Consider the following 27,904-nt stretch of genomic DNA (forward strand, 5'->3'; position numbering starts at 1 on the left):
GAACTGAGAATCCACCCATCTGAAAACTTCAATGGGGTCTCTCTGGGAACACCCGATGGGGATGATCCGTGACAAGGGCCCAAACCTCTCTCTCCATGTAGATGTTAACTACAGCCAAGACACCTTAACACAACCTTAAGATGATGTCACAAGGGGTGGAAAATTCTGAAATTTATATCCCAAGGGACAGCAGAGGTCTTTAAGGGCAAATGACTGGCTGAGGGAAGCACTGCAGGGCAAGGCGGCTGAGGGAAGAAGAACAGCAACAGCAATAGGCAGAAATGGCAGCTAGGCAGGGCCTCAGCCAAAAGAAAACCCAGGCTGGTATTCCTGACATGTTCTGGAAGCTAAAACACAGACTGAGAATTGAGCAAAAGGAACAAGCATATGGTTTGAGAACCCAGTCAGTTTTACCATGTAATCTGAAAGACACAGAGCTGTTCATGCCATTAATCATTACCTCTCTCCTACAGGAGGAAAGCAAGCATGCTCTGCTGAAAATAGCACTCTGACTTCAAGCAAGACACAGGAAGTCTGGACAACCAGAGTCCAGGACTTGGTGCTGCCACTCCAAGGAGAAAGGGAAGGATCCCAGTTACAAGCAAGGAAGATTCCAACATTGAAGAGCTCAGTTAAGGAGGGGGCTCTTCATAAGGATGAACGCTTATCTGTGTGATCCCTACAGTAACTGCTATTCCACCAGCCATCCTCTATCAGCCCATCTGGCCTCAAAGCCAGAAGGAATTGGGGAAAGGAGATGACAAGAGGATGGAAACTGATGAAGGACACAGCTCAGCCTGTAACTGCCTAACTGCTAGGTGGCAGCAGAATGCAGAACATCCTGGAGCATTAGGCACCTCCTGCTCTCCCAGGAGGCTATGAAAGGAACACTGCAGCTTTAACACAGTCCTCTCGGAAGCTGCACTCATCACCCTGCAGCAGAGGAACTCGGTTCTCTCACACACCCAAGAGACAGCTCCTGATGGCACAGGCAGAACTTTCTCTACTTCCAAGCTTCTCCTAGAAGGAAAACCAGCTCAGAGTAAAGCCAGAAGTGCAAACAGACTTGCAACAGCTGAATTAAGTAATTTGTGATTGGCAGATATGACAGGGACATAACTGCTGCTGTGTGAAGAAAAGGAGAATATCCAACAGCTTTGAAAATATGCTGCTTCTAAGCAGAGGACAGTCATAAGGATCCTGGCCTTGCTGCCACACAGCAGCTAAACTCCTTCTCAACAGGCTAAACCACCAGCAGCAGCACTCCAGCTGAGCTGAACTTGGTGACATAACACACTGGCATCTCTGGCCAGAATCAATCATGGACACTTAAAGGAAAAAATAGATGGCCTGATGTTCCCTACAAGAAAGTTGACATCATTGCCAACTTTCACACCAGATGTGGAAACAGCATTTCAAAAGTTTGAAGTAGTATGGGGAACAGAAATGTTTCAATCTGCAGGACTCAGGAGCTGAGAAGTGGAGCAGAAATGTGGTTTTGCTCTTTCTTCTTGACAAGAAGCTGCTTGGACTGCTTATCTGCTTTGGAATTGGAAGGTCTAACCAGGTTGAGACTAGAATTGCCACATCTGCAAGGGATCGAGGTGTACAGCTATCAGGACACAACAAATACTTTGTTTAGGAGAATTTTCTGAAGCTATAGTTCCTGGTCTCACAAACCCATGGCTAGAAAGCTCTCACTGAGCATCAGCTCCAAGCAACTGAGTAACAGCATGTGAGGGTTCTGGCACAGACCCACACACGTGGCTTATAAAAAGGAGGATATAACTTGCAGAGCAGCTTCTTGTAACAGGACTTGTAAATGGAATTACAGACAAACCCACAAAATTGCAGGAAGCCAGCAAATACATATTCAAAGACTATCAAGGTGCTCAAGGAAAAAAAAATCAAACCAAAGGAAACTGATTACAAGGTTGTTTTTTTTTTTAATCAGACTGTTGAAAGCAGCTCAAATGCCACAGTGAGCAGTGCAGGCGTTAAGAATGAGGGAGGCAGGTGACATAGTAAAGATGCCGAGGAAGCAAAGCATTCTTTGATCTGGAGATGATGCACCATCTGGTCAACAAGCACTCAAGCTATTCCACAACAAAACACTGTCTCTTGGCCATATACCAGAAATTGAAGGTTACAGCACTAGTAATTAATTTCTTAATTTCTCAATGCTCAGAAGAGAGAAGCAGCCCAAACACATGACTGTTTGGAGAAGCACATTAATTGGAAATGTGCTGGCACAATACTGACAAGAACTGACATAAAAACAGCTTTAGAGAGATGCCAGAACACGATGCCTCGGCACCTTAATGGGGCAGAAGGAGGCAGAGGGAAGCTCTATCTCACCATCACTGCCACTGATACAAAACCCTGACCAGAAAGCAGACACTCACCTTCCTCCCAGCTCTGCATTCACACAATACATGCCACAGTTAGCTTAAAGGGAAACCAGAAACCTTTATACCAAGCCAGCCTCCTATAAAAGTTGAAAATAGCAATGCTATCATATCTTGTTTTTTTTTTCCTTGACACTTAAAATTTGCTGTTGAAGCAGGAGGGAGACTCCGCTTTCCCTCAGCACAGAGAAGCACCACTCTTCCTCAGACAGGCAGCCAGGGTTCACTTGTCCCCACTGGCATGTTAAAAACCTCAGCACTGGCTAACTAATGATCACTTACACAACTACTGAGCAGACAAAGAACTTGAGCTTTAATGTGACTCGAAATTATTAACGCCAAACCACAGCTCATATGAATGTGCCCTGAGATTTTAGCATGAAGTAACTTCCAAATGCCTTGTCTTTATTGGCTGGGTTTGTTTCTTTAACTCTAAGCTGGCTTATACAGGACAGCCAGACTGAAGTAAAAGTATGCTTGTAATTCACTAAGAAAGCAATATCATTTTTAGCAAGGAGGAAAAAAATACAATCAAGAAATCTTCCAGATACTTCTGTAGTACAGATAAGCACATAAACCCTGGCCAGAATTCTGACATAAAAGAAGATTATCTTAGATATTCTAAATAAATTCTTATTTTCTTTTGTTTAAAGTTGTTTTCCTTTAGGAAAAAAGCCCGTCAAACTCATATTTTTATAGCCAAGAATAAAAAGGATTGTCTCAAATATTTTTTCCTCAAAAAAAGCAAATTCTGGAAAAAATGTTTTCAAAAATAATAAAATCTTTTAAAAATATTAATTTTTCACTTATAATACAATTTCATTTCTTCATCAGCTGTAATAAATTTATGTCATTTTTTAATCTTGATTAGTTTTGCATCTCTGTATCATAATATATACATTTTCCTTCCAAAAATATTTAAAGAAGCAAGAAATTCCAACAGCAACTTTCTCTGACAAAATCCTAGCAAAACCACCATTCACAGTTCTCTAGGTATTGTAAACATTTGGACAGTGTGCTCTCCAGTCTCTTGCCTGCTGTTTCACTGTGTAACTGTCTGTCATTTCAGTAAATTATATTAATTCCACTTGTTAGTGCCACTGATTAAGTCAGTAATACTGCTCAGGAAAAAAAATTCAATTGTACAAAATTAGATTGACATTAGACTGAAAGACACACTTCAAACACACAAAGATGTGTTGACAGTAATACAAAACATAATTGGGAGGATGGTCTAAGTACATATTATTTAAAGTAAAAAACTCTCTAATCTCCTGTTTCAGCTCTCCACTAAGGCTTGACAGAAAATAGGATTCTCTCTTTATCCAAAATGGAAATGTGCAACATTTTATAATTAAGAGTATTATTTCTTATTGCAAGAGGACACAGTCCCTGTTCTTTGGCGCATCTGAACTGTCAAAAATTAGGAACTCAAATCCACTTTACTGTACTGGTGCTTTGCACCTAGGAAACACAGAGCCTTTAATCTAGATATGCCCGCACCTATTTCTTAATTAGTGACTTTCACAAGCTAAACAAAAGCAAATCACAACAACCATACAGGTGGCCTAAAATTCAGAGTGAAGGTTACAGTTTAACAATGAAGACCATGGATAGGAACTGTAATTTTCAGTATTTCAGTCAACAGTATTTTATTAAATTTGATATTTAGCAACCATAACAAGAACATTTGTGTAAGGATACAAAATATAGGAATGGTTAATACAATTCAACATAAAGACATAGGATAAAATATCTGTATGCACATTACCTTAGCGTTCTCCAGCAGAACTTCATCTCTACCTAAGCCAGGTCCTATCACAACCGAGTGCAGCCGTGGTAACCACTTTTCCACCTCATGGATAGCATTAGGACTATCACTACAAGGAAGTGTGGGGAAAAATAAAAAAGAAAGAAATTTAAAAAGGTTTCATTTTAGTATTCTCAGAAACTGAGTCCAAGATGCAAGACAGAAAGAGCTATTTCTCATCTTGAGTGTCAGGCAATTTTATCCTCCAAACTACCAAGAATCTGTGACCCAGGAAATATAGAATGGTTGTCCAAACAGCTAAAATGAAAAAATTCTCTCAATTCATTCTTTAGAGGATACCACATAAAAATGAGGAGGTAACTGCAAGTGTCCACCGCAGCTGTTACAAAATAAAAAAACAAAATCCAAGTAGGAAACCAACAATTTTTAGAGTCTGTCACAATTCCCTATTTAATGCTTCTTTGCAGAGGTTATACCTTAGAGAGAGAGCCACCATCTTGCAGGTATATATTACAGCTTGCTGGAGATGATGCAATTGTTTATTACCCCACATGGCAGAATGATAAATCTACTCATATGCTTTTTTGTCAGTTGCTTCATAAGAATTTGTTCCAACTGAATTACAGCCAAATTGTCCCCTTTCCCCAAAAGGCAACAGAAGAAACAAGCTATTCAGTATGGGCATTATCTGCTTGTAATGCTTAAAATTTCTACAGCATTCTGGTTTTTGTCTACATTGGAAAAATGATGAGAAAATTCACTGCCAAATACAGCTGCCACAATACAGCATTCAGTCACAGACCAGAACTGTTTATTTTGTTCTGATCAGTTTTGTTGTGTAAATAGGCCAGAATATTTTGAAAGCACTGCCCAGCATTTGCAGTTAATCCTTACTGACAGTAGGGAGGGAAAATTTAGCCTCCCTCCCTCCCCATCTCTGACATTAGTGACAACAATAAATGAACATTTTAACTGAAGCACGGGGGAATAAAGCTCCCTGTAGGCTGAGCAAGGGGGTACTGCTTCACAGTATTGCCCAGATTATTGTAAGCTTGCAATACTCCAACAAAGCTGTATTATTACAGACTAAAGCCACTGCATGTTTTTTACAACCAACAGCTGTCCTGATGGGACGCAGCACTTGGGAACAAGTGTTTAGGTTGTGTCTGGCAGAATCAGCAGATTCCACAATGATTTCTGCAAGAGCCAGGCAGGAGCCCAAAGCTTTTGCAGCTGCAGGGAGCGAGGGAGGCATCCTGCTCAAGGGCACAGGGATGCGGTGCCTGGCTGCAGCCCAGCCACCCCTCTGCTCACAAGAGCCGACTCGGAGAGCCCCGAGGTGCCCTGCGCTGACACCACCCAACAGCTCGGCCAAAACAAGGCTGCAGGGTGGGAGCCACAACCGCTGCAAGGGCAAGGGAGACAGGGAACCACACAGGACATGGCTGGCCCTGGAGCAGTCCCTGCTCCAGCAACCTCAACTTCCATTGGAATGCTGCAGCTCCCTCCCTCCTCTGCCTCGCGTGGAAACCGCAGCAGCTCGAGAATTGTTACCTCACTTTTTATTCATCTCTGTACAATCACCTATCAGTTCATGGTATAGATAGAGGCTGGCGATAAAAAGGATTCAAGAAATAGCTAAAACATTATTAAAAAAAGAAAAAAGACAGGTCTTTAATATGTGGTAGGTTGAACATGTGAAAAACTACCTGCAAATCAAACTCTAATAAAACATTATCATTTCTGAATGCAGACCACTTTTCTTTGTTCACATACTGAACTTATTTTATCTTTGAAGAGCAATATATCTCTCAATATATATTTCTCAAATAAATATATACCATGTAGCTGTAAGAATACTGCAACTTCTAGATATATAAGGATGCCTGGATTCAACATACCTTTGGACAGTAGAAGCCAAATACATTTTAAAAAGCTTCATTAAACATAAGCTAAGAAAAGAGCCATAGATAGTATCATAAATGCTCTGCTCTTCTACAAATATCTTATGCAAATATTCTAACTATTAAAAAGTTTATCAATTTATTTATATTCAGGCTTGAAATAAGATAAATTTTCTAAAATTCAATTGATAATGTACACTTTTCAAAACAAAGCCATCTCTTGGGAAATAAACAGTCCAATATTAAGTCACTCCTGCACACTTTGCCTCTGGTAATAATAAAAACCTTCCGTGGAGCTTTTCATCTTCAAAGCATTTTACAAACATTTTGTTCAACTCCTTTGCAATGTCACATCAAGAAGCAATCCAAGATGTGAAGGGTCAAGAGATTAAAAATGGTGATAATGACTACTACTACATTGCAAAATCAGTTATAAATACATACTGTAAAGTAACTGATGGTTTTTGAATCTTCATGAAGAAAGCAGAAGAATACTGTCTCAACAGCATCATGCCAGCTTCACTTCAAGACATGGATGTTCACAATAACTGTGGCTATGCAGCTGCAGACACTGTACCAATATGCTGTATCTACAGCTGCTCTGGAAGGGCTGTTGTGCTATCTCACACTTTATGTCCATACATGCACATCAAACCAGTAGCATTTTAAAGCTGATAGGGTGTAAATGATCAACAAGCAGCTTTCTTCAGGCAGGGGTAAACCTTGAATGTTCCTGACCATGGGATTTAGCACAAAGGCAGAAATTCCTTGAGATCTTAACAGCTACAGTCTACACATGATGTTCAAACACATCTGTTCTCTGACTGTGAGATCAGATGGCCTCTGGTCTCTCAGACTTCAAAACAGACAAAGCTCAAGCTGCCTGTTGGGCACAGTTCCTGGACCATGGTAATTCCTCATAAGTGGAAAAATTGTTTGGGAAGGGCTGGTTGGCATGGGCCAAAATCCTTGCTAAGGATCATTTGGATAATTTGCCTATAGAGATAGTTGTGCCTCGGTACTGAGGAATAAATATTTTTTGGCAGTATTTAGTTTATCTATAAAGAAAAAGTCAATGCATGTTCTTGTTTGCCTGTGGATCAAAACCAGACAAAAATGTCTTTGGAAAAAACTGCTTTGGAGGCAGCAGCACAAAATACCACGTCAGGTCCTCAGCTGTTCACGGTGTTCTACGCTCACACAAAGAACATAGCTAACCTCCTTTGTCACTTCATATCGATTCCTCTGCCTGGTTACTAACCTGATCTCAAACTTCTCCTTTTAATTATCACCTCCACTGCCCAAGACATTGAAACAACAACTGAAATTAGCACTGTATTTAAAAAAACCCAACACCTCTCCAGAAAGGTATGAGGTATGAAGACGATGTCCCCTTGATCAAAGGAGATGTGATCTTCAAGCTTTGACAGAAACAAATCAAGTAAGCAAGAATCACTATTGCCTTTAGCAGCGCAGAGCCATACGATATCCAACTTGATTTTTTTCCGAAAGAAATACCACAAATGCAATACCCCCAACTCTAAAGCACAAAGCTAGTAATAGTATAAAGAGGAGTAAGAAAATCTCTTATGGCCAGGAGAAAACAGCATTTCTATTTCTGAGAAGAGGGTAAAAACCTTTGAAAGAGACTTCAGTTAAATAAAAATTTGGAATTTTCCAAAATAAAGCAAGTTTTTTGAAAGGTGACAGGGCAAGACTTTGGGAACTAGTTTGTCTTTCCCCTAATATAAATATACAAACTCTGCACCATGGATATAAACAACAGGAATAATTGGGAAACTGAATCCCAGCAGTAACACCTGTAAACATGGAGAGTGAACTGCAGTACAATTGTGCAGATGTGCAAAAAATGATTCTAGTGACAAACAACATGCGGGAATAAATGGGGAATGAACAAATCTGCAACAGCTTCTTCCAGCTAATCACTACATGTTATGTGACATGTTATCAGATGCCATTCTGATGAAAATCTAGATTATGAAAGCTCACTGTTGTTCAATCAAGCAAATAAGCAACACCCCTTCGAATTCCCAAATGCTTCCTCAAAACCTTAGCTTGTCTGCAAAGCAACCAATAAACCTGACTGAACACATTAAAGAACTATCACAGGGCAAACACATCAGTAACAACTGCAAGACAACAGAATAATTAATAAGAAAAAGTGAAGGATGTTCTGTAACTTGCATTGTATCTGTGAAGCTTCACAGGTAAGAAAGAGTCTAAAGTTAATGCCAGCAATCGCTGAATCAACTTCACACACTGTCCATTAGTCAGATCTAAACAAACAAGCAGCAGACAGAGGGAATTACATGGAGGCACACGAGGGAAAAGGACATCAGAGATGGGACCTGATCAGCTTTCCTTGGCTATTAGTGAGAGGTAAGGGGAGGCTGAGGTGACTGATGATCTCTTGGGAGGGCAGACACAACACCTTTATCATTTGCTCTCCCTGAAGCTGCTGGGTAAACAGGACCACAGTATGGTGTTCAGTATCTTGCATGTTTATCTTTTTGTTCTTTTGTCTGTTTCCAGAATGTATTGAGAAAAGTACTTTCCACAGCAAAGTAGACAAGGATTCTTCAAATTCAACATCACCAAGTCTCTAAAATGGTGAGGACAAATTTTCTTTGTAAATAGTAAGTGGCTTTAGATAACTTTTGCCACATTAACCTCATGAAGTTCAATGAGTGCAAGGTGCTGCCCCTGGACTGGGCCAATTCGAGATATGAGTACAGACTGGGAGAAATCATTGGGGGCAGCCTTGACGTGAAGAGCTAATAAAGAAAGAACTAAGTTAAGCTTTTTGCTCTGCAGAACTCTTCCACTATATTTCACTATCACACAATAAAAACTGGCCTAAAACACAGTTTTGTAGATCTTCATCTTCGGGAAAGCTTGATGTAATAACCTTTCCAAAAACAAACAGAAACTCGTAACATTAAAAACCAAACAAACAAAAAATCCCCAACAAACACCAAGGATGGTGGCTACTGCCCTAATATCACCCACAGTTCTGTTCACCCTAGAGCTGTTTGTAAGAGATATCTGGCAGGTACCATCTGCCTGAAAGTCTGCTCTAGGTTGGTCACTGTGCAGGGGGGACACTTGACAGCTAGGACCTGAAAACACCACTCCTGTCCCCAGCTCTCCAAAGAACCAAAACTTTGTTCTATGCTGCATTTTATTCAAAGACTGGCTTTTACCAAATGATCAAAAGCCACCAAGCAATAGCTTTAAATAATCATAGAAAGCTCTAAACACAGCAGCTTTCCCCATTCAGGATGAATGACAGTTTCTGTCATTGCTTTCTAGAGGAGGAAAAGGAACAAGAGATAAGGTGCAGCCTTGTCAAATTTTACATAGAAACAAGAATATGTGAAGCAAAGTCAGCAAGTGTATAACCAAGAGCTACAGAAATAGTAGATAAGCATGAAGGACAGCACAAACAGGAGGCAGCAGGACTGCTGCTCTTCACATGGGTCTTAGGCAGAGCTAGTACCACCTTAGTAATTAGAGATGTGGTTTGGACATCAGAAATGCCAATCAGTGGGACCTCCTGCTAGAGAACAACACGGGACAAAAGCAAGACTGCTGTCACCTGATTGACTATATGGCTCCTCACTGGAGAGTACATTATTCAAATTCTGCTTGTTATCTGTACACACTTGGTATGACTGAAGCAACTCCAAATGCATTAAAATGTACCACTGCACAAGTCTGTTTATGCAAACTCAAAGCCACACTAAGGGGCAGTTTCATAGCAAACCTACAGACTTCTCTTCAAAGATGGGAAAAAGTTTCTCATCTGAAGATGAAAGAATTGCAGTTTTGTTTGTCCAAACACTGCAGGTAATTATAATTAATGTGAATGAAATGTTAGACATGCTGACACTTGGAACCTGTCATGTAACACAACACATCAAAAGAGCCAAAGGTGGGACACAATGTGTAGCTCTAGAACTGAAGTGGCTCTCTCAGAAAGCTAATTGTTACCAATTGTGGTAAACCTTGAATGAGGTCTTTAGAGGAAACTGGGAAAGTAAGATAGGGAGTAAAATTATCCTGGAAAGGATGGGTCAAATGAATGAAAAGCAAACCCAACAATGCAAAAAAAAAAAAAAAATTGAGCATATAATTAAACTAATTCTCTGTTCCAAGAGTGGCTGTATTTGCCAACATTTAAATCATCTTTGTCATAAATTAATGCTCAATTTACAGAAGACCAATGGCTTCAGGCAGCCTCTTTCAGTCCCATGAACAGAACAGGAAATAATAGCTTCTTCTAGAGAAGCTCATTGAGCCCATCATCAACTTGTGTGTCTCTCACCAAGCACCTCAGTCAGGTAGAGCAAATCACAGAGACAACATGCTGGCATGAAGCTGTCAGGATGCAATTAGAGAACAAAAAAGATATGTTTATTAAATTAGGATTAGCATATTAAAATGCCCTCCAAAACATTTAGAAGACAATAGGGTCATTTTCACTTAACAGGCTGTTTAAATCTTTAAATTGTGTACAATCTGTAAACACTGGATAGACAATACATATTTTCCAGCTAGAATTTGATTAAATAACAGGGAAGAAAATGAATTAAAAATAAAGACCTTAATGAGAGAGGGATTGAATTCTATTCAAATCAAGTCTTCATTTCCAGACTGAGTAAGTTAATTTAGACACCAGAAGCAAACCTGGTAGGCTTCTTCTGAATATTAGCAGCAGCTTATCCAGGAGAACTAGGGGATGTCACAAGTTCATGGAAAGGGACTGCTCTTAATGCGCAGATACCAGAGTCTTTACTTTATCCCTATTCTGCCTTCAAGGCAGTAAAAGTGTGAAAGACCCTTTGAGGTAAACATTTAGAAAGAAATACCATGTTGACCATATCATCATTTTAGGCTTTTTTTTCATAATGACAACAAGTGAAAGGTTTTCAGTGTTTTCTCAGTTTTCCAGAGTTGCTACTTGGACACAGACTCTCACTTAGGTCTCAGATGTTCTGCTTCATTAGGAACTGGGTGGTCACACACTACAGCCTCTTTAACAGTGAGCACAAATGGGGTCACCTCTCTTAAGCAGAGCAGAGCCTCTTGCATCCTGTGAGAGAGCCCCAAAGGAGAAGAAGCTGTTGCCTGACTGTTTTCTGAGATTTCTCACAGACATGACAACAGCACTGAAGGTCAACCTTATCTAGCCTTGTAAAGATACCACAGCTGCTAATACAATCATTTTATGACCTGCATTTAGATATATATACAAATACTTAAAACAGTTATAGTCTGTTTTGATCTCAACACCTTTACCAGTGTGTATTATGACAATAGTCCCCAAAAGCATAATGATAACCAAATGTCTTGACCTCCTGTTTTCAGAGTTCATGGAAGTGGTCTTGACCTATTATAGTTCCTGTGAACTGAATTGATAAATAGAATCTGTCTAATATTTTTAAATGGACAGCAACCAACCAAACTTGTGACTTAAAAAGCCATAGAATGAAGATGAAAATATAATTTCCCTCAGAAAGAAATACATTTAAAATGTCCCTAGAAAAAATAATGCACTTTTTTTCAAATGTTAAAACCAGTAAATAAAGTGACAAGCTTTAATCACATTGGTAGCCCTCACATTTAACCTTTAAGGCACAGATAATTGTTGAATTAACACCCAGAAGGATAGAGTATTTCCAGTCAGCTGTGGACACATGAGAAGACAGGACAGGTCTCAGTCTAAATATCTGCTTTGCTTATTGCTATCTGAGAGGGGAAAAAAAGGGAGAGGATCCTAAAACCTTCAAAAACAAACCCCAGGGATGCCTGCCTTCACTCAAACTCAAGCAAGACTGAACACTAAAGAAATTTGATCCTGGTTCAAATCACAGCAGTATGGCAAGCATTCAGGAAGATAAATCTGGCCAGATCTAACTGGAGTACATCTCTTTCTGATATATCAGAAAGCAGCAAGGACAGCAGCACTCCCTGGAGCTATGCTAAAAATCTTTTTCTACTTCTCACATTTTGAGGAGAAGCTGGAACCTCTGCTGGAATCACATGGGACCTCTGCAACAACAGGAAGGAAAGGAACAATAGTACAGGGTGAACACACCTCCCAGCTTTTATTCACTCTGCAAAGCACAGCAAAGAAGGAGCAGGTTTTTGCCAAGAAAGCTGGACACAAAACAGGTCCATAAGCAAGTTTTGGCCATGGCATTGCACGACAGAACAAGAAAGAGTTCATATATTTAAATTCTCTAAGTCAGCACATACAAACTGACCTTTATCTCCCCCTAAGTACTTACGAAAAAAACCCAATTTTTCTCATGTGATTCCTAGCCGGGGTGATGTCTAAATAAGGCTTTAGAAGAAAGACCACAAAGTTTATGTCTTCTTTCATCTTCTCTGCAGGTTCTAATAGGGACCCAGCAGCCAAATCACATTTGAGACATCTTTTTTATTGTTGGAGGAATCTGTTTATTTCCTGATTTTCCCTGGTGACGACAACTCTGCACTTCTTCCAGAGGCTGATACAAACCTGAGGTTATTGCCAGCATTACACCAAAGGAGTGTTTAATAGCTATCTGTAGCTAACACAACTAAAAGGTATGAGCATCCTCCCACATTGCATCAATGCTTTTGCATCTCCTCTCCACGTAATAAATTACAGGGGGTCAAAAATCTTAATATTATTCCTGGGCCTTCTATAAGAGATTTGGCACTGCTTCAGAGTGCTCAAGCAACTTATCAGGGCCTCAACTAGCCATGATTCACTTTCATGATTTTTTCAAATGGTCAAAACAGACAAAATTCAATAAAACTAGGTAAAATATGTTTGAGAAACCCCAATCTTCATTGAGTTTCTTCCTTAAAGGTAACTGGCCTCAACACACACTCCAGCCTCAGGTGAATTTTCTTCCCAATTATTCTTATTTCAAACTCAAAAGAATAATCTTTTTCAAAATGCAACCCAAGACCTGAACTCTGCAATTAACTGTAAGACTTCTAGTAATTCTGACGATATTTCCTAGTCCACACAAACCCAGAGAAACAACCAGCTAAGAACAAGGTATTAGTTCTAAATCCATGCCTTGTTCAAGGGTGGTTTTTTGGTGGATAATGTAAAATTACATCACCTCTTTGGCACCACAAGAAATTAATGACCTCATTCCACTTCTCTGATAAAACCCTGGAGATCAAGGAGTATATCGACTGTTGACTTTACAAACTGTTTGATAACCAGCTTACAAGTGGGGTAACTAAGTAGTATCTGTCTCTTTTCTGACCTACAGAGAAGAAAATCTCTGTACTATTATGAAAAGTCCCTGCACGAGGGGAATACAGCACAATAGATTTATTCTCTCTTCTTTTAACACACAACCAGCTGGGTTCATATAGCTCATTTAGCTCTGTGATCACTTGCCCACCAGGACAGGATAAGCTAATCCAACACAGGTATCCAAGAAGTCTATTTAACCTGATCTGAGCCAGGCCATTAACATGGCAAATATAAAAAGCTGCTGAAAACTCTTCACTAGAAATGCATGAAGGAAGCCTGCACACATCTACAGCAAAAATCCACACAGAGAACACCTGCAATAAAACTTAATAAAATGCAAAAGCTAAGTTTTATCTCACCTGTATTTGTGAAGCATTTACAGTAGGAGCACATTAGCTGACAAAAAGGGAATATGCAGCACAAACCTAGGGCAGCAGTGACAAGACCAAGGCGAGCAGATGTCACCAAGACTGGGTATATTCCACTATTCAAAAGACCCCAACTTCTGCAATACGCATGTTTTGCTTCTCCACAGGAAAGCAAAAAGTTGGACATCAACAATATTGAACTGGTTAGCTGGTCAATTTTTGAATAATACCAGGTCGTTGTGGAAGGGGCCATAATGCATTTGACAGAATCCCTGAATAAAAAGGAGAAGTTACCATTGATAATACTGACTATTCACAGCCCCTAGACACCCTGCTTTCATTATGCTGCTCAGGTAGTGAGGACACAGAGCCAGGTGCTGAAGCTTCATTGTTCCTGATTCCAGGCTCTCACATTCACTTACAGGAAAGGAAGCCAAGAAACAAAAAACACAGAGAAAGTGGCACTATGGGTGTCCCCAGCACAGAGCGTTACACCAAAAGGATTCCTGGGATGGACTACATCTGAGGTCACATGGAAATGCCCTGGCAATGCTGCAAGATGGATGTTCATTTTCATACCCTCCTCCTGCAATCCTGCTCATTCATTCTCATGTAACATTCTCTGCATCCTTCAAGTGACAGACATTTGCCAAAGACCTGAAACGCTCCAGTCCAGCTTCTAACTCTCACATACCTTCACCAGTCATGCTGGCAAAGATCCGCAACAGCAGCTCCAATGAGCCAGAAGAGCCCAAGCATGCAGAGGGGACAAGAAAAGAGTATTTTCTTCCTTTGAGGTGATCCCCTGTGAGGTGAAGGCAGTAGAGAAAGCAGTGGCAGCTAAGATGATAAAATGTCAGACTTCCAGCAGTACAAAATGGCAGCTGAACCCTGGCAAAATGCCAAGCTGTTCAAGCAGGGAGTTGAGTATACGGGGCCATAATTATGATTAGCATAATAAGAGAGTGGTACAACAGCTACCTAGTTCCTCTGAAGGGTCATGGAGAAATCATAACAAAGCAAAGTTTTAAGGAGAGACACAAAAGAAAACAATGAGATAGCTGCTCGTGGGTTTTACCCGGAGGTTCTTCCATGCGTGAAGTGCGGCCCGGGAGAAGTACAAAGACTGTTTAAGAGCTCAGGCCCTGAATCGAGAGCAGCCGGCCACGCCTGCAGAGCTCAAACGGCTCCACAGCATATTGAGGATCACACCAAAAGTGTGACACTCAAGACAAAGGACCTTACAAGAAAAATAGGCTGCTGGTGTAAATTTCAGTAAAACTTCCTTTCAGTAGAGTCAATCAAGATTTTCTCCTTTCTCACCAGAAAAGACTTTTCTCTTTCCCTCTGTCCCAGTTTGAGGATGAAGCAGAAGAGATAAAAATACCAGAAAATTTAATTAATAAAATCTGAACACTCCAATATTTACATTTTTTCATTTTGAATGTCATGTAAACAATATTTACAGATCCACTGGATTATGCAATTAGCCCAGCTGCCTGTGTGAAATTAATCAGAGTTTTAATAAAAGTATTAAATACTGAGTCACAGACTTAAAGATATATGGATATGAAAATCTGTAGATTGACTGTATTGTGTACATCTGAAGAACTCATAGAGCAGAAATTTAAAATCAAAAGTTCTCTTTGCAGGTAGAAAGATCAGAGTTCTCACTGAAATCGGAATTCCACAGAAGACACTGAGAGTCTGTGTATAAAAAAATCCCACTCTTACTTAGCAGGCATGATCTGGTCCTTCATGAAAAGAGAGTTTACTGTTAATCCTATTTTCATCTCCCTTTTTCTCTGTGCTGCCTCTATTTCTCCTATTAATGTTTTCCATTCCCAGACCTCAAGAACCACTGCGTACACAATCACTGCTGTTCCCAAGGCAAGGTCAACTTGTTACCATACAAGATAACCATATGCTGTCTCTCAAGTGGAACACACCCAGACACCCCAAGTTAAATGCTAATATTGCCATTAGGTTTCTCCATTGCAATTGCTACCATATGATATCAGAGAGAACACCAACTGAAGAGATGCTTTTAGATTGAAGAGGCAGTCTTATTGGTAAACAGTTGTATTGGTAAAAACTCCACCCATCTCTCCCTTGCTTTCATCATTTTTATTCTTGTCTGAAATCCATAAAGTTATGGGTTTCTTCTATCTTTGGAGAGTGAGGGGAAAAAGCTGCCAACAAAACACAACCTCGTTTAACTGCCTTCCCTCTAAGCACCTCTGTCTCCAGCGACAGGAATGAAACCCACCTTCAGAAGGCAATAAACTTACAACTTCTAACCGCAGGCATCCCCATAAGGAAGATCACATTCTTGTTCTCAGACACCAGAATACTTCTACTGTCACAAATCCTTCCTGACAGCAATATCTGACAAACACATTTTAAAATTATGCTTTTCCTACCCTAATCACAGCTTTGCTATGTACACCAGCAGACTTTGACACTCACTGGTGCGAGCTAAATTCAGACGCACATACCTAAGGCACACATCTTAATTCTCATTTGCAGTGCTCATTGCAAACCATCATAACACCTAATTGAAACAAATTTATCCTATGAAAGTTCATCAATCAGTAACACATTTCAGAATAAAAATTCAGAGAAGCACACACATACTAATTTTCCCAATTAGAAGGATAGTTACTTATTAAACTTTTCAATTTCTTTTTAATTAAACCCGGCATTTTATATAATTTTGGAACATCTATTTATTCCCAAGAACAGGTGTGTACTCAAGCAACATACTCATAAAGAAAAAGGAGAATTAGAATCTCTCTTGCCTTGTAATTTTGCATAGGTGTCTACATACACAGTAGTGAGAGGAAAACAAGACACACCAGTGTTAAATACTATTAGGGCTGAAGAAGCAAGAGAACACACTCCATTTGTCTTTCAAATGCAGCCCGTAAAATGCTGACTTGCAGTAATTTGTAGTTCTGGATCTTGCTACAGTTCACTGGTACACATTTACAATTACAGAACACATCAGCAAGAAGCAGAAAGAAAGCTTTGCTCTTTAAAAATTGTACTTTGACAGTCACGAAAAGAAATTCACAACTGATTGTCCCATATTAAATATTCAACTGCTTGTAATGAAAGGACAAAGCCTGGAGTTCTTGTGATCTCCAGCTCATCCATCCAGTAACTCAGCAAAAGTAACAAACTAATCAATTATCAGACTGAAATATTAAAACTAGGAAGTCTGACTAGCTCATTTAAACAAAACATACGTCACTTACAGAACTGGATGAACAATCAGCTCTGGACTATATGATTTGATTACTGTTGCTGCATCTTTGGTACAAAACACATGGGATAAATCTGCACCCTAAAAAAGAAAATTTGCAAACAGTATTATCAAATTTATACTTAATAGTAACTTTATCATTCCAAAGGTTACTCAACTAATAATTCAACTGAATTCTTTCTTCTCAATAGTTTAAACAAATTTCACTATGTATCTTCTATTCTTGCATAGACTTATATGAAATGTTCTGCTCTTTCTGTATGTAACTTCCAATATAGTTTTTTTCTGTTTTTCACTAACAAGATGACTGAAAACACAAATCTCAAATTTTTATTCACTTGAGAAACATTTCTCATCTGTAGATGAGCAAAGACTACAATGTCTCATGTACAAAAGAACACAGATGAACATGAGAGAAACTACAGAAGAGAGCCATAATACTACTGTAACCTATTTGTAAAATATAGCTATGGCAACCCATTAATACATATCTAGTCCTATCATTTTTACTCAATGGGCCAAATTCATACAAGAAACAGGCTGGCACAATTTCAGCAACACATCCTATGTTAAATAAACACTGAACCTGAGGAGTTGAGTCTCAAGCTTCTGCTACCAACTCAAAAAAATAAGAATACACATAAAATTATGTAAGCAGTGACCAGACCAGTGATCTTGTATTGGTCATGCATACTGAAACTTCCCAGTGTTAAGGAAGTGTCTTCTCTGCTTTGCCACTATGCATTTAACATTTCAAGCTACTCTGACTGTTTATGTACAGATGTAACAGACTGGAATCAAGTGACTTCAGTAAGGAACCTCCCAGTATTGCCACTGGATTTGCACATAGTGGCCAGAAAGCTGAGTGGCCTTGGGATCTTGTAACAACATGGTTAAATAACTTCATTTCAGTTTTAAATCTTTGAGAGTTTGTGTCCTGAGGAAAGAGGTGGTTGGAAATATTTGGGATGGTTACCTACATATTGAGAGAAATCTTCAAAAATAAAAACATACACAATGAACTGAAAGTATTGACACACTATATAGAGCATTCTGAAAGTTAGGTGTATTACATAAGCATGGCTTGTTTACATTTGAAAATCACCCTGTATTTATGTAGTCTGTTTAGCCATTTAATATGTCAATAAATAAGGAAGTTCATGCTTCTACGAAAGAAAAAAGTTTAGAAAATATTTCTACTGAAGATCAGAATGAAAATAAAATGTGCTATTAGAAATTACACTGAATTCCACCCACAATCTTTAAACCTACAGCATGTAAGAATTTTACTAGACTAAAGTTTTAAGTTTTGAAAGAAAGTTATTTCATTCAACACAGGTATGAGGTCCAGAAAAAAATTCTGAAGAACTCACTACAGCACAAAAACGTAACTTGAAACAATAATCTAATCTTGCTCACTTTTGGAGAAAATATTTCATCTAGTCTTGAAATTTTCTATCCAAGTCCCTGCAATTGCCAAATTCTGGACATATTTCTAACTTCACCTTACACAGAGAAAGGAAACACAGTGAATGAAACACAGTAAATGACACATTTACCAAGTATTTCTACAAATTCTGGGCTAAGGATTTTCTTTGCTCAAGAGAAGACTCTCTAGAGTTCAGAGTTCGTGTGCACTACAAAATGAATGCTATTTTAAAAATGACACTTAGGCAATTGAAATGATAAAAAGTTAATTTTGAACTTGTATAGAAGAACACATACCACTTTGAGAGCTGTAATTGCAGCAAAATACGGTGCTCCAGTGTATCTAAAATGAAATAAAATTTAGGTTAGGAAACACAGTAATGAGATTAGATAAGGATTTTTTTAGAAATATTTACAAAGATCACACCATAAATGAGCAAAATTTTCTCAAGTAACAGAGGCAAAACTTTAGAGACAAACAAAACAAAAGCCAAAAACTGTTTGCAAGCTAAATGTGGGATCTGTGACCTGGATCAGTCCCATCTGGCTTTAGATGTTTAACTAAAGTGCCTGAACTGTGATTCCAGTTGCCCTAAATTCTCTTTATAAAGACTGAGGAGTGCAATATATACACAATCACCCTGCAAAGGTGCTTACTTCAGCCAAGAGGTAAGTACTATGACCATGAGCTTCTAACTCCTGGCTATTTGACCCAGCTACAAGACAGCTCCTTTTTGCTCTTTATAGGATGTTTATTAATTGTCCAACAGTAGATCTGTCTTACAGGAGAAAGATGTCATCTCTCTTTCAAAAGGGGAAGATGAAAAACAGGAAGGTTTAGTGGCTCGTTCGAAGTATTGTGGCCAATATTGTTTCTAGGTCAGTACAGCATTTAACTGATTTATGCAGTACATTTTTCCCCCCTGAAACACAATATTTCCATTACATAAAACAAGTTATTGACAGAATCTAGTAAACACTAATATTTACCAAAATAAAAAGACCACAAGAAAACAGCATAAGAAAATACAGAGGCGCCATTCCCAAGAAAGCAAAAAATCAGATGTGCCACTGTCATACTCTACTTATTCTAAAGTCTCATCATGCAATGGGAAAAGACTAACACTGAAATCAGTGACCACTTTTGGTGGTCATAAAAGACATAGAAGGTAGACACAAACAACATTTTAAGTTCTCATAACATTCAGTATCAAAATTTTGCAACACATCTGCAAGGCACCATGTTCTTTCCTAAGTATACAAGGTCATGATGGTTTAAGTGGTTTAAGTAAGTGTAAGGTGATTGAATGGCTTCTACAAGTAGTTATGACATCCTGAAGCTTTATCAGAAGCAAAAATCGTATTTCTATTTAACTTACTCTCGGCATCCTCCAACAATGCCTATACGACCATCTTGACCTTTATGCTTTTTCCCCGTTAGAGGAGGGATAACATTGCGCACCAGCTGAAAAATATTCTCCATATCCTTCAGAGTGTGTGTTCTGTGCAGCGAAAAAGATCTCTCTATAACTGAAAAGAAGAAAGTAAGTGTTACTTCAAAGAATGTTCTTTCTTAAGCTACTGCCAAGCATTTCTTTTAAGCAGTCATGTACACTAATAAAAATAGGCAAAGATACACAAAGTGACATGCCTCCAAAATCCAAATGCTTTGTCACTTGAAGGCCTTTAGAACAGTGAGTAACTAGGGAAGGTGATGATTATAAAAATGCATTCGGGGTCTGATGAAGAGAATACTTTCACTGACTGTTCATGGTCCTAATTTAGGGCTCAGGCATAGAAAGAAACAACAACCCAGAATACGAACATTTTGTAACTAGAAATATCTTTTCAGTTCAGCCTGAAATCAGTTCCATAATTAAGCTCAACTGAAATAGGAACACTTAGTAAGTACTGAACACATCCAGAGACAGTGCAAGCACAAAGCAACTGAAATCAAATTTTAAGCATACACCCTACCTTATATTTCGCTTCCCCTTAAAGACTTCCACCTCTTAGCAGAATCAGGGCCTATCTCACTGCTTTTTTATTTTGGTAGGCGGTTACAAAGCATAGTGAAAGTCTTTCTGCAAAACTATAATCCAACGCACTAGATGCAAACATCACAAATATCACACAAAGATCATTTTCAGCTACAACACATCTCCAGATCTCTGATGCAAAGCTACACGTCAAGCCACATACTAAACAACTACACACTCAGTAGCTATGTATCAAATTACTATTTCAGAAGGCTATAAAAATTTAGAAGGAAAAACTTATTTCAACTATTACAACTAGAAAGAATTAAGACATTTACCTAAGATGGGAAAAATGTGAAGATCACTACCTTCCACCAACATGTTTACTACAAACTGCAGCAAATATACCAAAAGAGCAAGTTCTTAAAAGCTCCTCATTACCTGTAAAATTCTGCTGAGAAGAGCGGCTTATTTGAATGCTGATATCAGTGGTCTAAACCACAGCTATGCTTACTTTCTTTTTTACAGATCTTGTAAAAAGCTTTCCAGGAACTGTTACACATGTATAACATAATTATGTAGAAAATAACTCTCATGATACTAGTTATTTTCAGCTGTTATAAGACTCAGTAATCCCATCCCCCAACTCCAAAATATAGAGGAGAGAAAAGAAGGGAAAAAAAAAGAAAATCGTTCCAGAAATATTGGACATAATAAGGGGAAAAAATGTAACAAATAAGAAAATTGCAAATTTGTGTGCTATCAGCAAAATGCATCTTTTTCTCTGTCTTCCACAGAATCTAAACCTAAACCAGGCATGCTAATCTTCACTTATAGTATGCTTTAGTCTTCAATAATGATAAATACTCTTGGAGGTTCTTTTGGCTTTTGAATACAGGTATCCCACTCTTACTGAGAAATAATAAAAAAAGGGCGGGTAGGTAGAAGAGAAAGGAATAAAAAGTAAAGAAAAAACCCCACAGCCTGTTTTGGATTATGGTCAAAATAGCATTGCAGTGACCTAGAGGAGAACAAAATGCTCATCTCCTCTAAAATAGGGCAGATTATTTTCTTTAAAGCACACTTCATACACTCCCTGGTTTTCAACCACACAAGAATATCATATAGCTTGTAACCCTGAAAGTGCAGTGTTGTTACTCTTTATTTGCTGCTTGTTTTTGTTCATGTGTGACTATAAAGTGACTACACAATAAATGGAGAAAAACCAGAATTATGCAAAAAGCCATCTTAATACAGCCCTACTCTACCTACAGAATCACTACAGCATATTCAGCTCTTAACAAATGAAATCTTAATTCCTTAAAAGATGTGTTGCCTGAAGCACTATGTTCACATTTTAGCATAAACACTTTTTTACACCTTTGCCAATTAAAAGATTAGAATCTCAAATTGCTCTTGCCACAGTTAAATAAATAAAATGCATTTTTGCATAGTGCAATATGCCTGTACACATGTATGATGAAATCCAGCGAGACAAACTAAACCTCAGTTTCAGGTTGTTAAACATAATTAGGCTTTTCAGCAAAAAAAATTCCAGAAGTAATGGTCAGGCCTTATAGGCACCTTCAGCCCAGTCTAGAACCTCAAATGATTTCCTACGGGATTTTCTAAAGCACACCAGTTTTCCTTTCTTTTAAATGTGAAAACAACGTTTGAAACACTGTATCCATTCACATCCTATGAAAATGTGCTGCCACCAGGAAATCCTACACACCGACCATCCACTCAAGAAATACAACCAGATCTGCCAGCCTAAACCCTCAGCAAGCCTAAGCACCCAGTCTGCCAGGCATTTAACAGGAACCAGTAACTAAGGCACCACTGAAACAGCCTCTCGGGACCCAGAGCACGCCAGATTTTCCTTCAACACTGATGCTGAGTGGTTTCTTCTTTTTTTTTCTCTTTTCAAACTGCACTTTTTTTCTTCCAGGCAGTGTGAATTTCAGAATTAGAACAGAATAAGACTTGTTCTATTTCCACATGGCAGGCTACAATCACTAAGCCCCAGTTTGACTCCAGCTCCAGCACTGATGGAGTATCCCTGATTTCCTCCTGCCCATGCAGTCTAGGTCCATGTACTAAGAGACCATGATAAAGATAAATGCCACAGGCACACAGATCCCAAAAGTTGGTTAATGATTGCTGCCGTCAGCTTCTGGCCCACCCATGAGGTACAGTAGGAAGAATTTGTGCATAAACACCAGTTCTTGAGATACTACTTTGCCTTTTTCTTTAAAGTAAACTCAGATGCCCATAGAATAAAGAGCTGGTGTAGAAAAAAATTAAGCAAATATTTTCATCTTCTATTACACCTGCTACAATAATACAATGTTTAATGGATTAGATTCTGAATTTTGCTGTAAAGAAATTTATTTTAAAGAAGCTAGATCTTAACATCTGACTTACTTCACTGTAGGGAAAACTCCACTCTTTTCCCAGCCCTGAAAAAACACATGCACAGCCTTCACTTCATATACTGAGCTATGCTCAATAACTTCGAACAGAACAGCAGCAAAATTTCTGCCAGAAAGTAAATACTGTTTCCAGATTGCTTTCAGCAATTCTCCTACTTGTCTTTTAGTATAAAACTTCTCCTAACTTCACTGCACAGAGAAATGAATGTAGAAAGAAGTTCCCATGGTTAACAGGGTTCAAAATGTATGATTTTGCTCATCAAAATTTGTTATAACTAATGTACCCATATTAAATAATCAGTACCATGGTATGAATAGTGATTTCATTTCATTTGACATCAGACAAACACCTTCACCACAGTATTAAATAATTCCAATTAGCTTTTATTTTCAAAAGCTGCTTACTACCAGTGCTTTCACACAGAAGTTTTAAAAAGTACCCTATCTTTTATTTATGCTGTAGAAGGAAGTACCTATCGGTGGAGAAAGTGTTGCTGTCATAGCATTATAATTAAAGTTATCCGCATATGAACGATGGTTCGCTCTCCGAGGTGGACTTGCTGGTATGGACTGCGACCTTTGCGTTACCGTAGAAGAAATTCCAGCCAACATCTGTCCCAACATCTGTAACATCTGGAGTTCTCGAGCATGCTCAGCTTCCCGACGCTTGTCCTCAATTTTGAGCCTCTGCTCTTCGAATCTGTAAAATTTCTCGTCTGTATCCATGCTCTGCTGCAGGAATTTTTCCATCATTTTATCCAATGTCAAATTTGTATGGCGTTTTTTTGATCTTTTGGGCTGATTGAGAGGTGGGGTAATAGTTGGAGCATTGACTTCTTTAAAGCCTAAAGCAAGGAAAGAATCAATTATTTTTCTGATGGAAAACAATTTTCTAAGAGGAAAGCAACAAAAAAAACTCCCTACAAGATGTGACCTAACATCTCACAAAGCATTAGGATACACTTTCTCAATGTCTGCTGTATTTATCTGAGATATTTTTCCTTCAGAGTACTAAAGCAAACCCACAAACTTCTACCAAGTTGTAAGGGTAACAGAAAAATCACAGAGGTATTTTTAAATTGTTGTAGTACTAAACTTCAACAATAGGAGTCTTTTTCATCTTCTAAAAAGGTTTAAGTGAAGGTTAGTAAATAGTATAGCCTCATTCGTGTATTGCAGGTAATTACATTAATCTAAATTGAGTTTTAGTCTGTTGGCATTCTAGATTTGCATTTCAAAAGAACATTAGTGTAAACAACTCTTTGATGGGGTTTAAATGTAAAAAAAGGTTGCTTAAACGTCAACCAATTGGCTGATTCCAACTTCTGAAGACAGGTTCATGTTTGTATTAAAACCCCTGCATTAATCTAGATTGAAAACAAACAAGCAACATTTCCCCCGCACCTTGACAATACAAACGTGGAGGGTAAAGAACGTGCAGGAAAGGACGGGCTTTGTCAAAGCGCTGTTTCTGTCCACAAACTCAGTAAAGTTAGAAGCAGTGTTTCTGAAACAACCCATGCAATTTATTACGTAAAAGCTCTCCCCCAGCTTTCTGGCCCATCTGCAACAATAAGCAGATTTTTCAGGTATTATCGTCATCATCGTTTTAATACTGATTAACAAAACTGCACACAGTCTGCAGGGAACGAGAAAATCCTCCAGCGAGAAGGATGCTTGTTTTCTTGTACAATGGTACCTGACACTTTGTCTCGATAATGTCTGAGCTAGTTTTCCACGGGTTTCCCATTGATAAATGCCGATAAAAACTCACTAGGGTCCCTGTCCGCAGCATCTCCCCCTCCCCGGTATGCAGCATTTCCAGCGCCCGCAGCAGCCCGCTCCCCTTCCGGGCTCCCCAGCTCTCGGGGACGCGCAAGGTGCAAGAGCGGGGGGAGGCACGGGCGGGTTTCGAAGCACGAAGGACGGGGCATAAGGCAGCAGAACAAGGCAAAAGCCGCTTAGAAGCGCGCTAACTGCGGAGAAGCGCCGGCAGTCGGGCTGCGAGAGCCCGCGGGATGAGGGGAGGACACCCGGCGCGGGGAGCCCGCCGGCTACTCACCGTCACCGGGCGGCACGGGGATGGCGAAGGACGGGCACTCCACCTTGATGGGGTGGTCGGCGTAGGAAGAGCACTCGCCGGAGTCCTCGGTGAAGTTGTCGCGGGGGGACTCCGGCCCGGCGTCCTCGTCCAGTTCGGCGTCCAGCTCGCGGCTGTTGTGCGGCGTGCCCGGCGTGGGCGGCGCGGCCAGCGGCCCCGCGGGCGGCTGGACGCCGTCGGGCGGCGGGGCCAGCGCCTCGGGGGCGCCGTCGGACCCCCCCCGGCAGCTGAGGATCCGGTCCATCTCGTCGTAGTACTTGCATATCTTGCGGGCGTGCCCGTTCTTCTTCAGCCCGTCCCGGGCCTGGTAGTACTGCCGCTTGAGGCCCTTGATGCGGATGCGGCACTGCTCGGGGGTGCGCTCGAAGCCCAGCTCGGCCAGGCGGCACGCCACGTCCCGGTACACATGGCTGTTCCGAAAGTTGCCGTCCAGCGCCGACTGCACGTCCGCCTCGCCCCAGATCTCCAGCAGCGCCCGCGTCTCCAGGTCCGACCACAGGAAGCCCCGCGTGTTCGTAATCATCCTTGGCCGGCCGGGGTCACTGCAATGGCCGCGCACCGGGGAGAGGGAAGGAGGGAGGGAGGGAGAGAGGGAGGGACGGAGGGGGCGGAGGAGGGCGGCGGGGAGGAGGGCGGGGGTGTAATGCCCGCACGCGGCTCTCCCAGGGGGCGCCTACGCCAGCCCCGGCAGCCGCGGTGCGGCGGGAGGCGGCGGAGAGCCGGGCCCCGCGCCCCGCATCCCGGGCCGCCGCCGCTCGCAGCCCGCACGCACGCAAACAAAACTTTCCAGGCGCCGCTTTGCGCTGCGGGCACCTGCAACAAGAGGGGCGGTGAGGTGGCAAAAAAAAAAAAAAAAAAAAAAAAAAAAGGAAAAAAAGGAAAAAGCCTGTTCCCCTTGACTCGCCCCTTCCGAAAATGATGATGATAAATAAAAAATAAACAAGCGGGCACGCGGCGCAGAGCCGCGGGCCCCTCCTCCCCCTCACTCAGGCAGTCATCCGTGCGCTGCCGCTCCCCCGCCCCGGGCTCCGCTGGGAGCGACAGGACGACGGCGCTGGCTGGACTTGGAGGCTCTGCTCATCACAGTGCGCCTGCCTCTCTCCCTTCCTCCTCCTCCTCCCTCCCCGCCGCAGTGGAGCGCGATCCCTGCACACGCACACACACACAGACACACACAGGGCGCTGCAGCTCCGCTCGGCGCCTACCTCACCCCCACGCAGCGCCGTGCCGGGCCGCGCCGCGCCAGCGCGGGCAGCGACATGGCTGCGCCCTGACCGCCGTGTCAGCCGGGCCGCGGCGGGCGGGCTTCCCCCGCGCCCCGCACCGGCGCACACACGCGCGGCAGCGCTGCCCCTGCAGGCCGCCACCACAGCCGCGCCGCAGCCGGCGCCGCCCGCAGGCCCGCGGGGACGCGGCAGCCGCTGCCCTCGGCAGACCCTGCGGCGGCGCTGCGGGTCGGCTCTGTGAGCGCTTCCTCCGCCCCCGGCCGTCCCTCGGCGGGGCAGGTGAGCGGCCCGGCCGGCCCCCGCGGCAGGCGGGGGTGGGCTGCATCGTGCTGGGCCCCGCTGCCGCCCCTTCGCTTTGGTTTTGCTCTCCGGCAGGGGCGTCACGAAGCCGCCCCCGCCTCCGTCCTCGGCCCAGCCCCCGGCGGGGCTGCCGGCCCGGCGACCTTTCCTTCTGTGGGGAGCACGCACCGGCCCGGCCGCCCGCGGGCTCCGGCAGCACCCGGCGCCCACCAGCCCCCGCCTCCCTCCCGGGCCGGCGCTCGGAGGTTTGTACCTTCGTCAGGCCGCAGCCAGAGGGCCACGGCCAGTGCGGCCAGGGCGATGACAGCGCCCCGCGCCCACATCCTGGCGGGGGCCGAGGCAGGGCCGCTCCGTTCTTACCTCGGCACAGCGCGGGGCTCCGCACGGCCGCTGCCCAGCGCGCACACCTCATCGGCGCGGCTTCCGCCTCCGCTCCGCGCCGCCGGGGCCGGGCCGGGCTCCGCGGGCGGGCGCGCCCTCCTGGCCCCGCTCCGCGCCGCCCCGCGGGCTGCCCGCGCCCCGCGCAGCCACCGGCGGGCGGGGCCGCCGCGGAAGGTGGTGTGTGTTAGGGCCCGGCTGGGCCGGGAGCGGAGAGCTTGGAGCGCCTGGCCCGGCCGTCACGGCGCTTTGGGGCTGGCTTCCCGGCCCTTTCATTGGCAGGTCTTATGAACTCCCAGGAATTTACCACCCTGCCGGCGTTTCACACTCTTCCCATCCCTCACCTCGCCAGGTGTTCCTGAGAAAACTCCTCATTCGCAAGTGTGGTTTGGTTTTAAGGTGCTGTTTCTTGCTCAGGTCCGTTATTTTCCCCTATACGCAGCACTTGTCCTGTACTCCTCTGGTGACTCCACACCTCAAGTACCGTGTCCGGTTCTGGGCTCCTCAATCCACAAAGGACACTTGAGGTGCTGGAGCAAGCCCACAGACAGGAAACAAAGCTGGGCTGGGACACGTCCTGTGAGGAGCAGGTGAGGAAGCTGGCATTGTTTAACCTGGAGAAAAGGAGGCTCACGAGAGACCTTACACTTTACAGCTATCTGAAAGGAGGTTGTAGCCAGGTCAGCCTCTTCTCCCAGGTAACCAGTGACAGGACAAGAGGACCCAGTCCTACACTGGGCCAGGGGAGGTGTAGGTTGTACTTCGGGAGGAATTTCATCACCGAAGGAGTGATTAGACTTTGGAATGGGCTGCCCAGGGAGGGGGTGGAATCACCATCCCTGGAGGTGGCTAAGGAAAGACCAGGTATGGTCTTTCTGCTTTCTCCCTTACTGCTGTAGTCTAGCTGACATGTGTGATCCTGTGATTTTATAGCAACATTCCATTATTATTTCCTTTAAAACACAACAGAGCTGGTGAAACTACCGTCAGATGTTCACCTCTGGTCCTATGGCACCTGCTTAATCTACACAATGAATCAAAGTGCAGCTT

General features: G+C 42.2%; 1 protein-coding gene across 7 annotated transcripts in view; it reads right to left on the minus strand.

The window, feature by feature from the left end:
- The window catches only part of NAXD (NAD(P)HX dehydratase), a 49,260-nt gene extending 22,175 nt beyond the window's left edge, over positions 1–27,085 (minus strand). Inside the window, exons 1-7 of one of the 7 annotated variants that reach the window (XR_010079716.1) lie at positions 26,156–26,687; positions 24,912–25,492; positions 23,323–23,694; positions 19,815–19,965; positions 18,733–18,778; positions 17,000–17,088; positions 4,180–4,288 (exon numbers count right to left, since the gene is read on the minus strand). Coding sequence is in view for 6 of the 7 variants with exons in the window: in XM_063392770.1 (XP_063248840.1) it covers positions 4,180–4,288; positions 17,000–17,088; positions 18,733–18,778; positions 19,815–19,965; positions 23,323–23,694; positions 24,912–25,492; positions 26,156–26,211 (1,404 nt within the window). In the remaining variant the exon portion in view is untranslated. Of the gene's footprint in view, positions 1–4,179; positions 4,289–16,999; positions 17,089–18,732; positions 18,779–19,814; positions 19,966–23,322; positions 23,695–24,911; positions 25,493–26,155; positions 26,688–26,729 lie in introns of those variants that run through there. The other 6 variants (XM_063392772.1, XM_063392771.1, XM_063392770.1 and 3 more) reach the window with 6 other exon arrangements.
- Between the last annotated feature and the right edge of the window lie 819 nt (positions 27,086–27,904).

Source organism: Prinia subflava, chromosome 3 (assembly GCF_021018805.1).
Source record: "Prinia subflava isolate CZ2003 ecotype Zambia chromosome 3, Cam_Psub_1.2, whole genome shotgun sequence".
NCBI classification, from domain to species: Eukaryota; Metazoa; Chordata; class Aves; order Passeriformes; family Cisticolidae; genus Prinia; species Prinia subflava.